General features: G+C 51.7%; 2 protein-coding genes and 1 long non-coding RNA gene across 6 annotated transcripts in view; 1 reads left to right on the forward strand and 2 right to left on the reverse strand.

The window, feature by feature from the left end:
* The window catches only part of LOC116972886 (oocyte zinc finger protein XlCOF6-like), a 411,853-nt gene that overhangs the window by 202,399 nt on the left and 192,290 nt on the right, over positions 1–17,164 (reverse strand). The gene's annotated exons all lie outside the window — the stretch shown is intronic.
* LOC116972917 (zinc finger protein 239-like) lies at positions 1,326–15,799 on the forward strand. 4 transcript variants are annotated; one of them, XM_033020507.1, is made up of 3 exons: positions 1,328–1,351; positions 8,336–8,347; positions 15,302–15,799. In XM_033020507.1, the coding sequence occupies exon 3, from the start codon at positions 15,356–15,358 to the stop codon at positions 15,707–15,709; it is 354 nt and encodes a 117-aa protein (XP_032876398.1). In that variant the 5' UTR covers positions 1,328–1,351; positions 8,336–8,347; positions 15,302–15,355; the 3' UTR covers positions 15,710–15,799. The 4 variants fall into 4 exon arrangements, with proteins under 4 accessions (XP_032876402.1, XP_032876399.1, XP_032876398.1 ...); XM_033020509.1 differs by lacking the exon at positions 8,336–8,347 and adding an exon at positions 1,745–1,748 and having other exon boundaries at positions 1,340–1,362; positions 15,331–15,799; XM_033020511.1 differs by lacking the exon at positions 8,336–8,347 and having other exon boundaries at positions 1,326–1,445; positions 15,395–15,799.
* Positions 2,007–16,057, reverse strand: LOC116972919. The gene is made up of 3 exons (XR_004411948.1): positions 16,015–16,057; positions 8,662–8,668; positions 2,007–2,143 (listed from the first exon to the last, which is right to left on the reverse strand). It is a non-coding gene; the product is annotated as an uncharacterized LOC116972919 (long non-coding RNA).

Below are 17,164 nucleotides of genomic sequence, written 5' to 3' on the forward strand. Positions count from 1 at the left end.
AGCGGGGGGAAGCAGGGAGCAAAGGGAGGGGGGGGGTTCAAGGGGAGTGGGTTTGGTGCCGAGAGGGATGAATGGGGGGGGGCAGGGAACCGGGAGGGGGGGAGAGAGAGGTCAAGTGGGTCATGGAAGGGGGTAGGGAGCCTGGTGGAGGTTCACACTGTGGGGGTGGGGAGGAGGGGGGAGGGAACAAAGGGGGGGTAATGAGAAGGAGGCTGCAGAGGTAAGGGGCAATGTGATCATGGCTGATCATTACGAATCAGTTTCTTCTCTCCATAGATGCTGCTGCACCCGCTGAGTTCCTCCAGCAATTTTGTGTACATTACGAATCAGTTCCTGCCTTTCCCCATATCCCTTGACTCCGCTATCTTTAAGAGCCCTATCTAGCTCTTTCTTGAAAGTATCCACAGAACCGGCCTCCACCGCCCTTTGAGGCAGAGAATTCCACAGACTCACAACTCTGTGAGAAAAAGTGTTTCCTCGCCTCTGTTCTAAATGGCTTACCCCTTATTCTTAAACGGTGTGGCCCCCGGTTCTGGACTCCCCCACCATCGGGAACATGTTTCCTGCCTCTAGCGTGTCCAAACCCTTAACAATCTTATATGGTTCAATAAGATACCCTCTCATCCTGTATAAGTCCAGTCACTCCATTCTCTCGGCATATGACAGTCCCCACCATCCCGGGAATTAACCTTGTAAACCTACGTTGCTCTCCCTCAATAGCAAGAATGTCCTTCCTCAAATTAGGGGACCAAAACTGCACACAAAACTCTAGGTGTGGTCTCATTAGGACTCTGAACTCTGAGCTTTGCAGAATGTGTAGAGCCGAGGGATCTAGCAGTGCGGCTCCGAGTTGGGCCGAAGGACCTCATTCCAAGGCTGTATCACTCCATGACTCAATGACAAAGTGCTGGAGTAACTCAGCGGGTCAGGCCGCATCTGTGGAGAAGATAGACACAAAGTGCTGGAGTAACTCAGCGTGTCAGGCAGCATCTGTGGAGAGAAGAATGGGTGGCGTTTTGGGTCGACACCCTTCTTTGGTTTAGTTTACTTTAGAGATGCAGCGCGGAAACAACAGGTCTTTCGGCCCATGGAGACAGCACCCGTAGTCAGGATCGAGCCCAGGTCTCTGGCGGTGAGGCAGCAACTGTACCGCTGCGCCAGTGTGCCGCGCAGAATTATACAATGTTTTCCTCCGCCATAAACACACTCAAAATGTGCTAGTAATGTCCTGTTTGCCAGCGTGTTGACCCTCTGTGTTCCCCTCCTGCAGGGTTTAGGAGCCGTTGCTGTGGACGGAGAGACGGGGACGTGAGCGGTCATTGAGGGCGGCCAGGGTGCAGGTGAGCCCCCCATCTGCTCGGTGTGCGGGCTGAGCTTCGCGGGGCTGAGCTTCGAAGGAGGACCACATGACGGGGCACAACAAGGAGAAGCGTTATGAGTGTGACGTGTGTGGCAAGGCCTGTCAAAGCCCGAGCGAGCTGGAGAACCACCGGCGGGTGCACACAGGAGAACGCCCCTTCGACTGCTTGGAGTGCGGCAAGAGCTTCAAGACGACGATGGTCCTGAAGAACCACCGGCGGATGCACACGGGCGAGAAGCCCTACGGCTGCTCCACATGCGGCAAGAGATTTGCCCAGTTGTCGGGGCTGTGGGAGCACCAGCAGGTGCACAGCAGTGAGCGGCCCTTCACCTGCTCCGACTGCGGCAAAGGCTTCAAGTTGTCCAAGGGCCTGAAGGTGCACAGGCGCGTGCACACTGGGGAGCGGCCCTACACCTGCAGCTACTGCGGCAAAGGTTTCACCCAGTCCTGCGGCCGGCTGCAGCACCAGCGCACCCACACCAGCGAGCGCCCCTACATCTGTGCCCAATGCGGCAAGGACTTCACCCAATCCAGCGGCCTGGTGCTGCACCAGCGCACCCACAGCGGTGAGCGCCCCTACACTTGTGCCCAGTGCGGCAAGAGCTTCACCCAATCCAGCAGCCTGCTGGTGCACCAACGCAGCACCCACAACGGCGAGCGCCCCTACACCTGCGCCCAGTGCGGCAAGGGCTTCGCCCAATCCAGCACCCTGCTGGCGCACCAGCGCACCCACACCGGCGAGCGCCCCTACACCTGCGCCCATTGCAGCAAGGCCTTCACCCGCTCTGACTGCCTGCTGGAGCACCAGCGCACCCACACCGACAAGCGTCCCTACACCTGCGCCCAGTGCAGCAAGGGCTTCACCAGCTCCACAAAGCTGCTGTCCCACCAGCAGGTGCACGCCGGCGATCGGCCCTGTCCCCAGCCCGGTGTGTGGAGAGCATATTGCCACGGCCTCCCATGCCCTCTCTCACCAGCACGTGCACACCAGTGGCCAGCCCTACGACTGCCCGTTATGCAGTGAGGCGTTTGACAGCTCGCGGGGCTTGCGGCAGCACCGGCGGGCCCACGTCGGCGAGCAGCTGCTCCCACAGTGACAAGAGAGCATGGGGGCTGCGGGAGCACCAGCGGTTACACACCAGATAGAGACCCTTTTTGTGCGCTGAGTGTGGCAAGGGTTTCACCCGCATGTCCAGCCTGTGGCAGCACCGGAGTACCCATGGCCGTAAGCATCCCTTGCCCTGCCCGTCCTGTGGTGAGGGCTTCACCCGCCTTGACCACCTGCTGGAGCACCGGCGAGTCCACTCCGGCCAACGCCCCTTCACCTGCCCGCTCTGTGGTAAGGCCTTTTCCCGCTCCTCCAGCCTGCTGTCACACCGTCACGTGGATAGGCACTGTTTAGGTAAACACAAAATGCTAGAAGGAATGGGTAACGTTTCTATCACTTGCCAGGCTTTGTCCAGTCCCCATCTCTCTTTTCCAGCTTCCTCCCCCCACCCTCTCCACTCAGTCTGAAGAAGGGTCCTGACTCAAAACGTCGTCTGTCCTTTCCCTCCAGAGCGGTGGAGGAACTCAGTGGGTCAGGCCGCATCTGTAGAGGGAAGGGAATCTAAGGCGACCACTCCCACCTCTCCTTTCCAACTTTCTCCAACCCCCACACCAAGCAGTCTGAAGAAGGGTTCTGACCTAGAATGTTGCCTGTCCATGGTCTCCAGAGGTGCAAGTTACTCCAGGAGATTGTGTCTCTTTTTGTAAACCAGCATCTGCTGTTCCTTGTATCTAGACTAGGCGTGCATGTCATCCAACACTTGCGCTCGGTCCTCCAAGATCTCCCGGTTGCCAACTTTCCCCTTTCCCACTCCCACACTGGTCTTGCTGTCCTGGTCCTCCTCCATTGCCAGTGAGGTGACACGCAAACTGGAGGTTCAGCACCTCAAAGCTTACAGCCAAATGACATGAAATTAAACGGACATCCCTCCCTCCCTCGTGGGCCATCTCTTCGTCATTCCGCTGTCTTCTCGCTGGCGAAAGGCTTCAGGATGAATCCGGAGTCACCGCTTCCCGTATTTTAAGTACGTTTTAAAAGTATGTTTTTGTGTTTCTAGGTTTGTATTACATGGGAGGGGGGGGGGGGGGGGTGGAGGGAATTGGGGGAAACTTTTTTCAGTCACTTACCTCGACGGAGATGCGATTTTTCTCCTTTGCCGAGGATCGCCCGTGAGGAGCTCCAACCTCGGGGCCTGTGGACTTTTACACCGTGAAGCCCGCGGTCCTACTGATAAGAAGAGGCCGACCCGGGAGCTCCATCCTGCAAAGTGTTCCAATCCTTCCCGCTGCCGGAGTTTCGTTCATTCCGACGCGAGGGCTTCGGACATCGGACCGTTGGTAGCGGCGACTGCGGAGGGTTCAACAGCCCCGACCACGGGTGAACAAACGAGAAAGATGATTGACCTTGATTTCCTTCCATCACAGTGAGGAATGTGGATTCCGCTGTGGTGGTTGTTTCTGTTCAATTTTATTTTATGTGTCTTGTTGCTTTTCACTTAGTAGGGCTGTATGGGAACTCAAATATCACTGTACCTCAATTGGTGCATGTGACAGTAAATGTGAACTGAACTAACTCTTGAAAACATCCAGTGAATCGGCCTCCACTGCCTTCTGTGGCAGGGAATTCCACAGATTCACAATACTGGTTGAAAAAGTTTTTCCTCATCTCAGTCCTATACGACCTACCCTATTCTTAAATGGTGGCCCCTGTTTCTGATAATACCCTAGTTGTATAATACAAATTATAACGTCAGATATTTTATTAAGTAAAGATTAATTTGACTTCTTTGGGTTTTGAATTCTGAAGCTTTGTAATTCTGTGCTGTAGATGGGCTGTGTAATCAGGAAATTGGAGGCCAGCATTCAAACTGCATCCAAGCTGCTTCCTGTTGTGCCCAAGCAAAAGATATTGACAATGGTGGGAGAGGATGTGTTTCCTGAGAAGGTGCTGGCTTGTGTCAACAGAAGCCTTGAGAGAGGATGTGTTTCCTTTGGAGTTGGTTCTCTGAAAACAGGAACTTCTGTGGGTAATTGATACAGATCCTTTCATTGTTTTGGAAGGTACTTCAGATGATAGACCTTTGACTAAGTTCCTGGTGTTTGGGGGTTTGTAACTAAAGTTTGTGACCGATATAACCATAACATGAGAAGTATTGTGTTAGTGGCAATAATGCTTTGAATGGGTATACTCTGTGATTGATGTGTTAGACGTCATTGCTCCAACTGTGTATAAACATGTGACTACGTTTCCAAATACTATAAAAAGATGCTGTATGTTCATTAGAGTGATGGCCCAGGAGAGTTCAGTATGTGTTGTATACTTGACTTTGTATCCCCTGGTATTCTCGCCGGCTAAATGATTGATCAGTAAAGATTGTGTTGGTTGATCTAACTTATTGTGAGTTGACTGTTTTAAGAAATGAACCTGAGCAGTTCTGTACTCCCCCAACATGGGGAACATGTTTCCTGCATCTACCCTGTCCAATACCTCACTAATTTTATACGATTCTCTCAGAGACCCGCTCATCCTTCTGAATTCCAGTGAATACACACCCAGTCGACCCATTCTTTCAACGTATGTCAGTCCCGCCATCATCATCATTTCGTGAGAAGGTTGTCATTTTTTTTCATTATTAATAACAAAACATGAATTCTGAAGAATTACGAAGAACCCAGTCAGGTCAGGAAAAACGCTTTATTTGTTAGGCAAGGCACAAATGCGTCAAGACTTTCTTTAAAAAAAACACTTTAAAATGCTTTTAAGTTTTTGGGCCAGTGGCAGCCAGCTCGTACTGTGAGCCGTCGGCTGTGTGCAGCTTGGCACATTTTTGCATTTTCACTTGGGTACAGTATGAATGAGAAGATGCTGGTACTGTTGCTTGTCTGCTCCTTGACAGGACCAAGGAGGGCTTATATTAGGAACACTTCTCCATCCGTTTCCCACCACGGATGGCTGACCTGCTGAGATCTACCGGCACTTTAGTGGGGAATGGTCAGGTGACGTATCGGGTCTGGACCTTTCTATGGACTAATGGAGTCGGGGGGGGGTGAGCTGGAAAAAAGAGTTGGGGTCGGGAAAGACTCCAGGATTTCATTTGGATGAGGGGAGAGTCGCCTCAAATTGGAGAATTCTGTGTTCATTTCATTGGGCTGTATGGAACAGATAGGTGACGTTTCAGAGTGCTGGAGTAACTCGGCGGGTCAGGCAGCATCTGTGGAGAACATGGATAGGTGACATTTTTGGTCAGGACCCTTCTTCAGACTATCACTATGTTGACAGATGAGGGGGGTATTCGGCAGATGAGCGGAGTAAGTGACAGAGGCGAGGGAAAATAAGGAGATAAAATGATGTGAGATAAGGAGAGAGGAATGTATATGTGCAGCTTTAAGGGGCATTGGTCAAGTAGCATTTGGAGTATTGCATTCAGTTAACCAGAATGGTTTAAAAACAAGGAACTGCAGATGCTGGTTTACAAAAAAGGACACAAAATGCTGGAGTAACTCAGCGGGACAGGCAGCATCTCTGGACAGAAGGACTGAGTGACATTTCGGGTCGAGACTGAGGAGGGTCTCGACCAGAAATGTTACCCATTCCTTCCAGCATTTTGTGTTTACCTACACTGCGCCTATCCATGTGACGGTGTGCCAGCAGGCTGGAGGAGCGGGGAAAAGCCTTGCCACAGAGCGGGCAGGTGAAGGGCGCTGGCCGGTGTGGACTCGCCGGTGCTCCAGCAGGTGGTTAAGGCGGGTGAAGCCCTTACCACAGGACGGGCAGGGGAAGGGACGCTCACCGCTGTGGGTACGCAGGTGCTGCCACAGTCTGGACATGCGGGTAAAACCCTTGCCACACTCAGCGCACACAAAGGGTCTCTCCCTGGTGTGTGTCCGCTGGTGCTCCCGCCTCCCCCATGCTCGCTTGTCACAGTGGGAGCAACTGCTCGCCGGCATGGGCCCGCCGGTGCAGCCGCAACCCCCGCGAACTGTCAAACGCCTCACCACAGTACGGGCAGTCGTAAGGCTGGCCACTGGTGTGCTCTCCACACACCTGGCTGGGGACAGGACTGTCGCCGGCGTGCACCCGCTGGTGGGACAGCAGCCTGGTGGAGTGGGTGAAGCCCGTGCCGCACTGCGCGCAGATGTAGGGGCGCTCGCCGGTGTGGGTGCGCTGGTGCTTCAGCAGGTTGCTGGATTGTGTGAAGCCCTTGCCACACTGGGTACAGGTGTAGGGGTGCTCGCCGGTGTGGGTGCGGTGGTGCACCAGCAGGTTGCTGGAGGTGGTGAAGCCCTTGCCACACTGGGTATAGGTGTAGGGGCGCTCGCCGGTGTGGGTGCTGCGCTGGTGCTTCAGCAGGTTGCCGGAGTTGGTGAAGCCCTTGCCGCACTGGGCGCTGATGTAGGGGCACTCGCCTGTGTGGGTGCGCTGGTGCTTCAGCAGGTTGCTGGATTGGGTAAAGCCCTTGCCACACTGGGTACAGGTGTAGGGGCGCTCGCCGGTGTGGGTGCGCTGGTGCACCAGCAGGTTGCTGGATTGGGTGAAGCCCTTGCCACACTGGGCGCACGTGTAAAGGCGCTCGCCGGTGTAGGTGCGCTGGTGCTTCAGCAGGTTGCCGGAGTTGGTGAAGCCCTTGCCACACTGGGCATAGGTGAAGGGGCGCTCGCCGGTGTGGGTGCGCTGGTGCATCAGCAGGTTACTGTATTGATTGAAGCCCTTGCCACACTGGGTACAGGTGTAGGGGCGCTCGCCGGTGTGGGTGCGCTTGTGGTTCAACAGGCTGCAGGAGTGGGTGAAGCCCTTGCCGACCTGGGCACAGGTGTAGGGCCGCTCCCCGGTGTGCACGCACCTCTGCACATTCAGGTCCGTGGATGACTTGAAGCCTTTGCTGCATTCGGGGCAGGTGAAGGGCCGCTCACTGCTGTGCCGCCCCTACAACAAGGCAAATCTCTTGCCGCATGTAGAGAGCCAGAGGGCGTCTCGCCCGTGTGCACCCGCCGGTGGGCCTTCAGGACATTCGCCGTCTTGAAACCCTTGCCACTCTCCAAGCAGTCGAAGGGGCGTTCTCCTGTGTGCACCCGCCGGTGGGTCTTCAGCTCGCTCGGGCTCTGCCAGGCCTTGCCACACACGTCGCACACATAACGGTTCTCCTTGTTGTGCCCCGTCATGTAGTCCTCCATCGAAGCTCAGCCCCTCGAAGCTCAGCCCGCACACCGAGGAGATGAGGGGGTTCACCTGCACCCTGGCCCCCCTCAATGGCCGCTCACGTCCCCGTCTCTCCGTCCACAGCAACGGCTCCTAAACCCTACAGGAGGGGAACACAGAGGGTCAACACGCTGGCAAACAGGACATTACTAGCACATTTTGAGTGTGTTTATGGCGGAGGAACCCGTTGTATAATTCTGCGCGGCACACTGGCGCAGCGGTACAGTTGCTGCCTCACCGCCAGAGACCTGGGCTCGATCCTGACTATGGGTGCTGTCTGCGCGGAGAGTGTACATTCACTCCTTGATTTGTACTCCGGCTGCTCCGGTTTCCTCCAATATTTCAAAGACGTTCTGGGTTGTAGATTAATCGGCCTCCGTAAAATTGCTGAATTGTCCCTAATGTACGTGGGATAATGCTAGTGTACGGGGTGATCGCTGGTCGACGTGGACTCCGTGGGCCGAAAGACCTGTTGTTTCTGCGCTGCATCTCTAAACTAAACTAAACTAAAGACCCGCTGAGTTACCCCAGCAATTTGTGTCTATCTTCTCCACAGATGCTGCCTGACAAGCTGAGTAACTCCAGCACTTTGTCATAGAGTGATACAGCGTTGGAAATAGGCCCTTTGGCCTAACTCATACCCACACTGCTAGATCCCTCGGCTCCACACATTCCCCCAGCGCCCCGCCATTCACAGTGAAGATCCTGCCCTGGTTTGACTTCCTAAACTGCAACCCCCCCCCTCCCCCACCCCAAAACAATGTGACCACCTCCATGTGGCTCCCTGCCCCTTACCTCTGCTGCCTCCTGCTCATTACCCCCTTTTGCCCTCTCCCCCCTCCTCCCCACCCCCACACAGTGTGAACCCCACACCAGGCTCCCTACCCCCTTCCATGACTCACTTGACCCCTCTCTTCCCCCCCCCCCAGTTCCCTGCTAACCCATTAATCCCCCTCGGCACCAAACCCACTCCCCGTTGAATCCCTCCCCCCTCCCTTTGCTCCCTGCTTCCCCCCGCTACTCACTTCACCCCTTTTTCCAACCCCCAGCCTCTCACCTCCTCCCTCCCCCGGACTGTCCCCTCTCTCTCTCTGAACCTCTCCCCTTATTCCTGCCCCTCTCAGCCTCCCACCGCTCAGATATCTCTCTCTCCCTCTCCCTTCCGAACTCTCTCTCCTCAACCCCCCCCCTCTCACTCTCTCTACTCAATCCCTCTCTCTCCCTCCCCACACACTCTCCACCCCTCCTATCTCCCTCACCAAACTCTCTATCTCTCACTCTCTGTCTATCTATCTCTCCCTATCCCTCCCTATCGTTCTCTCCCTCTCTCCCTCTCTCTCCCCACACGCACTCTCTCCCCACTCCCTCTCTCTCTTGTTCTCTCCCTCTCTCTATCCCGCCCCCTCCCCCCCCCTCTTTCCCTCTTTATCCCCTTCTCTCTCTATCTATCTCTCCCCCAACCCTCTCTCTCTTGTTCTATCCCTCTCCCCCCTCTTTCTCTCTCCCCTCACTCCCTTGCTCACTCTCCCCCTCTTTCTCCCCCTATCGTTCTCTCTCTTTCTACCCCTCTCTTCCGCTCTCTCTCCTTCTCTCTCTCTCTTTCTCTCTCTCTCCCTCCCTCTATCTTTCTCTCTCTCTCTCTCTCTCTCCCTCTCTCTCTACGTCCAGTGCGGGTCGGCTCCTTCTTGGGCCGCGCCGTCATTTCCGGGCTGATGCCCCTCTCCCCCCCCCCTATAATCTCTATAATCTTTGAGCAAATTAAACTTATTTTTATGCTTTATCTGATAGGATAAATTGCAGACTTGATTTTTTAAATCTCAACTTTTTGTAACATTGCTACACAATACCATCAGTTTTAATCTATTATTTGAGAGGGAGGCTCTCAGCTATTCAACTTGTGAGGCTCCTCTCAAACCCCAATGGTTATTAAAGAATTATACGCCTAATGGGAAATATTTCTTAAAGAATTGTTCCTTATTGACAATTATATTGCAAAATCTGAATCAAATCTGCTTCCAAAAACCGTTTACAAAACAAGTATGCCTTTTCCTATCGTTAACAAAGATGCTACAAATAGAAACATAGAAACTAGGTGCAGGAGGAGGCCATTCGGCCCTTCGAGCCAGCACCGTCATTCATTGTGATCATGGCTGATCGTCCCCTATCATTAACCCGTGCCTGCCTTCTCCCCATATCCCTTGAATCCACTAGCCCCTTGAGCTCTATCTAACTAATAAGGTAGCTAACAAATCTAACTAATAAGCTCGATCTATTTAATAAGCTTAGATTTATTACTAACCTGACAGTGGCAGCCACAGCACTGCACAGTAGGTTTCTAGCAACAATTATGAGGCAGGGATTTAGATTCTTAGATCACTGGGATCTGCTTTGGGGTAAGGGGGAACTGTACAAAAAGGACGGATTGCATCTTAACAGGTGTGGGACCAGCATTCTGGCAGGCAGGTTTGTCACTGCTACACGGGTGGTTTCAAACTGAATATGGGGGGTGGGGTGTCGAATGGGATAGTGGAGGATGGAGTTAAAGGGAAAGGGTTTCTTAAATGTGTGAGCGTAGAGACAGAGGGGTGTAAAATGAGGGTAGAAGCAATAGGTAGCAAGGTGAAAAGTAAAAGTGGCAGGCCGGAAAATCCAGGGCAAAAATCAAAAAGGGCCACTTTTCAACATAATTGTATAAGGGGTAAGAGTGTTGTAAAAACAAGCCTGAAGGCTTTGTGTCTCAATGCAAGGAGCATTCGTAATAAGGTGGATGAGATGAATGTGCAGATAGCTATTAATGACTATGATATAGTTGCGATCACGGAGACATGGCTCCAGGGTGACCAAGGCTGAACATCCAGGGATATTCAATATTCAGGAGGGATAGAGAGAAAGGAAAAGGAGGTGGGGTAGCGTTGCTGATTAGAGAGGAGATTAACGCAATGGAAAGGAAGGACATTAGTTTGGAGGATGTGGAATCGGTATGGGTAGAGCTGCGAAACACTAAGGGGCAGAAAACGCTGGTGGGTGTTGTGTACAGGCCACCTAACAGTAGGAGTGAAGTTGGAGATGGTATCAAACAGGAAATTAGAAATGCGTGCGACAAAGGCAAAATCGTTATAATGGGTGACTTCAATCTACATATAGATAGGGTGAATCAAATTGGCAGGGGTGCTGAGGAAGAGGATTTTTTGGAATGTATGCGGGATAGTTATCTAAATCAACATGTAGAGGAACCAACGAGAGAGCAGGCTATTTTAGACTGGGTATTGAGTAATGAGGAAGGGTTAGTTAGCAGTCTTGTTGTACGTGCCCCCTTGGGCAAGAGTGACCATAATATGGTTGAGTTCTTCATTAGGATGGAGAGTGACATTGTTAATTCAGAAACAATGGTTCTGAACTTAAAGAAAGGTAACTTTGAGGGTATGAGACGTGAATTGGCCAAGATTGACTGGCAATTAATTCTAAAAGGGTTGACGGTGGATATGCAATGGAATACATTTAAAGACTGCATGGATGAACTACAAAAATTGTTCATCCCAGTTTGGCAAAAGAATAAATCAGGGAAGGTAGTGCATCCGTGGATAACAAGGGAAATCAGGGATAGTATCAAAGCGAAGGATGATGCGTACAAATTAGCCAGAAAAAGCAGCATACCGGAGGACTGGGAGAAATTCAGAGACCAGCAGAGGAGGACAACGGGCTTAATTAGGAAAGGAAAAATAGATTATGAAAGAAAACTGGCAGGGAACATAAAAACTGACTGCAAAAGTTTTTATTGATATGTGAAAAGAAAGAGATTAGTTAAAACAAATGTAGGTCCCTTGCAGTCAGAAACAGGTGAGTTGATCATGGGGAACAAGGATATGGCGGACCAATTGAATAACTACTTTGGTTCCGTCTTCACTAAGGAAGACATAAATAATCTGCCGGAAATAGCAGGGGACCGCGGGTCAAAGGAGTTGGAGGAATTGAGTGAAATCCAGGTTAGCCGGGAAGTGCTGTTGGGTAAATTGAATGGATTAAAGACCGATAAATCCCCAGGGCCAGATAGGCTGCATCCCAGAGTACTTAAGGAAGTAGCTCCAGAAATAGTGGATGCATTAGTAATAATCTTTCAAAACTCTTTAGATTCTGGAGTAGTTCCTGAGGATTGGCGGGTAGCAAACGAACCCCACTTTTTAAGAAGGGAGGGAGAGAGAAAACGGGGAATTACAGACCAGTTAGTCTAACATCGGTAGTGGGGAAACTGCTAGAGTCAGTTATTAAAGATGGGATAGCAGCACATTTGGAAAGTGGTGAAATCATTGGACAAAGTCAGCATGGATTTACAAAAGGTAAATCATGTCTGACGAATCTTATAGAATTTTTCGAGGATGTAACTAGTAGCGTGGATAGGGGAGAACCAGTGGATGTGGTGTATCTGGACTTCCAGAAGGCTGTCGACAAGGTCCCACATAAGAGATTAGTATACAAACTTAAAGCACACGGCATTGGGGGTTCAGTATTGATGTGGATAGAGAACTGTCTGGCAAACAGGAAGCAAAGAGTAGGAGTAAACGGGTCCTTTTCACAATGGCAGGCAGTGACTAGTTGGGTACCGCAAGGCTCAGTGCTTGGACCCCAGCTATTTACAATATATATTAATGATCTGGATGAGGGAATTGAAGGCAATATCTCCAAGTTTGCGGATGACACTAAGCTGGGGGGCAGTGTTAGCTGTGAGGAGGATGCTAGGAGACTGCAAGGTGACTTGGATAGGCTGGGTAAGTGGGCAAATGTTTGGCAGATGCAGTATAATGTGGATAAATGTGAGGTTATCCATTTTGGTGGCAAAAACAGGAAAGCAGACTATTATCTAAATGGTGGCCGACTAGGAAAAGGGGAGATGCAGCGAGACCTGGGTGTCATGGTACACCAGTCATTGAAAGTGGGCATGCAGGTGCAGCAGGCAGTGAAGAAAGCGAATGGTGTGTTAGCTTTCATAGCAAAAGGATTTGAGTATAGGAGCAGGGAGGATCTACTGCAGTTGTACAGGGTCTTGGTGAGACCACACCTGGAGTATTGCGTACAGTTTTGGTCTCCAAATCTGAGGAAGGACATTATTGCCATAGAAGGAGTGCAGAGAAGGTTCACCAGACTGATTCCTGGGATGTCAGGACTGTCTTATGAAGAAAGACTGGATAGACTTGGTTTATACTCTCTAGGATTTAGGAGATTGAGAGGGGATCTTATAGAAACTTACAAAATTCTTAAGGGGTTGGACAGGCTAGATGCAGGAAGATTGCTCCCGATGTTGGGGAAGTCCAGGACAAGGGGTCACAGCTTAAGGATAAGGGGGAAATCCTTTAAAACCGAGATGAGAAGAACTTTTTTCACACAGAGAGTGGTGAATCTCTGGAACTCTCTGCCACAGAGGGTAGTCGCGGCCATTTCATTGGCTATATTTAAGAGGGAGTTAGATGTGGCCCTTGTGGCTAAGGGGATCAGAGGGTATGGAGAGAAGGCAGGTACGGGATACTGAGTTGGATGATCAGCCATGATCATATTGAATGGCGGTGCAGGCTCGAAGGGCCGAATGGCCTACTCCTGCACCTAATTTCTATGTTTCTATGTTTCTATTAGCTCTACCGCTAGCATTGCTCCTTGCCAACTTCCTAGTACAAAAATAAGTAAGTAAGTAAGTCTTATTGGCCAAGTATTCACATACAAGGAATTTGCCTTGGTGCTCCGCCCACAAGTAACAACATGACATACAGTGACAGTTACGAATGACTCAGAAAACACTAAACATTAATAATAATAATAATAATAATAATAATAATAATAATATAATAATAATAATAATAATAATAATAATAATAATAATAATAATAATAATAATAAAATAAAAAAAAATAATAATAATAATAATAATAATAATTATTATTATTATTATAATAATAATAATAATAATAATAATAATACATTAATGATAAAACACCATTGATCAAGCATGTGAACCAACAAAATACCAGATCAAATATCTTTCCACGTTCCTACTTGCAATGAGTTTTGACTTTTGAAGCCTGCAATTATCCAAAGATGTTCCCTGCACCCGCCATCGCTGCTTACTGGAGCACATGTAAAAGTTTGCTGGACCCCGGTGCTACCAGATTGACACCGATGTGTAGCCGAGCGTGGCCAGTGAGATAAGGGGCGGGAAAGTTGTGCTTTTTTAAGATTTAGTTATTGCCAGGTCCTACTGCAGTTGTACTGGGCCCTAGTGAGACCACACCTGTAGTATTGTGTGCAGTTTTGGTCTCCTAATTTGAGGAAGGACATTCTTGCTATTGAGGTAATGCAGCATGGGTTCACCAGGTTAATTCCCGGGATGGCGGGACTGACATATGATGAAAGAATGGGTCGACTCGGCTTGTATTCACTGGAATTTTAAAATATTAAGGGTTTGGACAGGCTAGATGCAGGAAGTATGTTCCAGATGTTGGGGGAGTCCAGAACCAGGGGCCCCAGTATAAGAATAAGGGGTAAGCCATTTAGGACTGAGACGGGGGGAAACCTTTTTCACCCAGAGAGTTGTGAATCTGTGGAATTATCTGCCACAGAAGGCAGTAGAGGCCAATTCACTGGATGTTTTCAAGAGAGAGTTAGATTTAGCCCTTAGGGCTAACGGAAACAAGGGATATGGGGGGGGGGGGGAAGCTGCCGGACGAGGTAGTTGAGGCTGGGACTATCCCAATGTTTAAGAAACAGTTGAACAGGTACATGGATAGGACAAGTTTGGAGGGATATGGACAAAATGTAAGCAGATGGCACTAGTGTGGCTGGTACATGTTGGTCAGTGTGGTCAAGTTGGGTCGAAGGGCCTGTTTCCACACTGCATCATTCTGTGACTCTTACACCAAGTGCTGCAGTAATTCGGCGGATCAGACAGCATCTGTGGAAAACATGGATATGTGACGTTTTGTGTTGGGACCCTTCTTCAGACTGACACCATGTTAACAGTTGAGAGGGTGATCGGCAGATGAGTGGAGTATTTGGAGTATTGCATACAGTTCTGGTCACTCCATTACAGGACTGATGTGGAGGCTTTGGGGGAGGTGCAGAGATGGTTTAAAAACAAGGAACTGCAGATACTGGTTTACAAAAAGGACACAAAATGCTGGAGTAACTCAGCGGGACAGGCAGCATCTCTGGAGAGAAGGAATGGGTGATGTTTCGGGTCGAGACAGAAGAAGGGTGTGCCAGCTGGCCGGATGGGTGGGCAAAACCCTTGCCACAGAGCGGGCAGGTGAAGGGGCGCTGGCCGGTGTGGACTCGCCGGTGCTCCAGCAGGTGGTCAACGCGGGTGAAGCCACATGCTGGGCATGCGCGTGAAACGCTTGCCACACTCAGTGCACACAAAGGGTCTCTCTCCGGTGTATATCAGCTGGTGCTCCCGCAGCCCCCATGCGCTCTTGAAATGATCGCCGCATTAGGAACAGCTGCTCGCAGGTGTGGGCCAGCATGATGGAGCAACCCCCCACTAACCCACACCCCATCCTTCCCCACCACCACCCCACACCACTCGACCCCCACCCTCCCCCACTTCCCCTCTCTTCAAGCACGCGTTAGTAATTTTCCTTTTTGCCAACTTGTTCCCCTCCTGCAGGGTTTAGGAGCCTTTGCTGTGGACGGAGAGACGGGGACGTGAACGGCCATCTGCTCGGTGTCCGGGCTGAGCTTCGAGGGGCTGAGCTTCGGTGGAGTACCACATGGCGGGGCATAACAAGGAGAAGCGATATGAGTGCGAGGTGTGTGGCAAGGCCTGGCGGCACCCGAGCAAGCTGGAGATCCATCGGCGGGTGCACACGGGAGAACGCCCATTTGACTGCTTGGAGTGCGGCAAGAACTTTGCCAGCTACGACAACCTGCTGCGGCACAAACGCGTGCACTCCAGTGAGAGGCCCTTCACCTGCTCCGACTGCGGCAAGAACTTCACGAGATCGCAGTTCCTGAAGGCCAACCGGCAAGTGCACACGGGCGAGAAGCCCTATGACTGCTCCACCTGTGGTAAGAGCTTTACCCGGTTGTCGGGAATACGGCAGCACCGGCGTGCACAGCAGTGAGTGATCCTTCACCAGCTCCAACTGCGGCAAAGGCTTCAAGTCATCCACGAACCTGACGGTGCACCGGCGCCTGCGCACCGGGGAGCGGCCCTACACCTGCACATGCGTCCAGTGCGGTAAGGGCTTCACCCAGTCCAGCAGCTGCTGGTGCACCAGCGCACCCACACCGGCGAGCGCCCCTACACCTGCGCCCAGTGCGGCAAGGGCTTCAACCAATCCAGTGGCCTGCTGAAGCACCAGCGCACCCACTCCGGAGAGCGCCCCTACACGAGCGCCCAGTGCGGCAAGGGCTTCACCAGCTCCACCAGTCTGCTGTCCCACCAGCGGCTGCACGCCGGCGACCGTCCCGTCCCCAGCCCGGTGTGTGGAGAGCGCTTTGCCATGGCCTCGCACGCCCTGTCTCAACAGCACGTGCACACCAGTGGCCAGCTCTATGACTGCCCGTACTGTGGTGAGGCGTTTGACAGCTCGCGGTGCTTGCGGCAGCACCGGCGGGCCCACGTCGGCGAGCAGCTGCTCCCACTGTGACAAGAGAGCATGGGGGCTGCGGGAGCACCAGCGGATACACACCAGAGAGAGACCCTTTGTGTGTGCTGAGTGTTGCAAGGGTTTCACCCGCATGTCCAGCCTGTGGCAGCACGGCATACCCATAGCAGTGAGCGTCCCTTCCCCTGCCCGTCCTGTGGTGAGGGCTTCACCCACTTTGACCACCTGCTGGAGCATCGGCGAGTCCACACCGGCCAGTGCCGCTTCACCTGCCCGCTCTGTGGCAAGGCCTTTGGCCGCTCCTCCAACCTGGTGGCACACCGCAACGTGCATAGGCACTGTTTAGATAGACACAGAATGCTGGAAGGGATGGGGAACGTTTGGGGTCGAGACCCTTCTTCAGTCTTGACCCGGAACGTCACCCGTTCCTTCTCTCCAGAGATGCTGCTTGTCCTGCTGAGTTATTCCAGCATTTTGTGTTCTTTTTTGTAAACCAGCATCTGCAGTTCCTTGTTTTTAAAACATTCTGGTTAACCATCTCTGCACCTTCCCCAAAGCCTCCACATCAGTGCTGTAATGGAACGACCAGAACAGTCTGCAACACACCAAATTATGCCTGACCAATATCACTTAAAGCTGCACATATACATTCCTCTCTCCTTATCTCACACACCTTTATCTCATTTTCTTTCGTCACTTACTCCACTCATCTGCCCATCAACCCCTCATCTGTTAATATTGTGTCAGTCTGAAGAAGGGCCCCACCTAAAACGTCACCTATCCATGTTCTCCACAGATGAAGTGAGATGCTGCTCCAGCACCTTGTGTAAGAGTCAGAGAGTGATAGGTGTGCAAATAGGCCCTTCGGCCCAACTGGCCCTCACCGACCAACACGTCCCAGCTACACGAGTCCCACCTTCCTGTTTTTGGTCCACATCCCTCCAAACCTGTCCTATCCATATACCTTTC

This window comes from Amblyraja radiata, chromosome 5 (assembly GCF_010909765.2).
Source record: "Amblyraja radiata isolate CabotCenter1 chromosome 5, sAmbRad1.1.pri, whole genome shotgun sequence".
Taxonomy (NCBI): domain Eukaryota; kingdom Metazoa; phylum Chordata; class Chondrichthyes; order Rajiformes; family Rajidae; genus Amblyraja; species Amblyraja radiata.

Coding starts and splice junctions, on each gene's coding strand:
- LOC116972917 (XM_033020511.1), top strand. CDS start 1,407: ATGACGGGGCACAACAAGGAGAAGCGTTATGAGTGTGAC. Junction 1,446..15,394: donor AGAAGCGTTATGAGTGTGAC/GTGTGTGGCAAG, acceptor TATGAGTGCGAG/GTGTGTGGCAAGGCCTGGCG.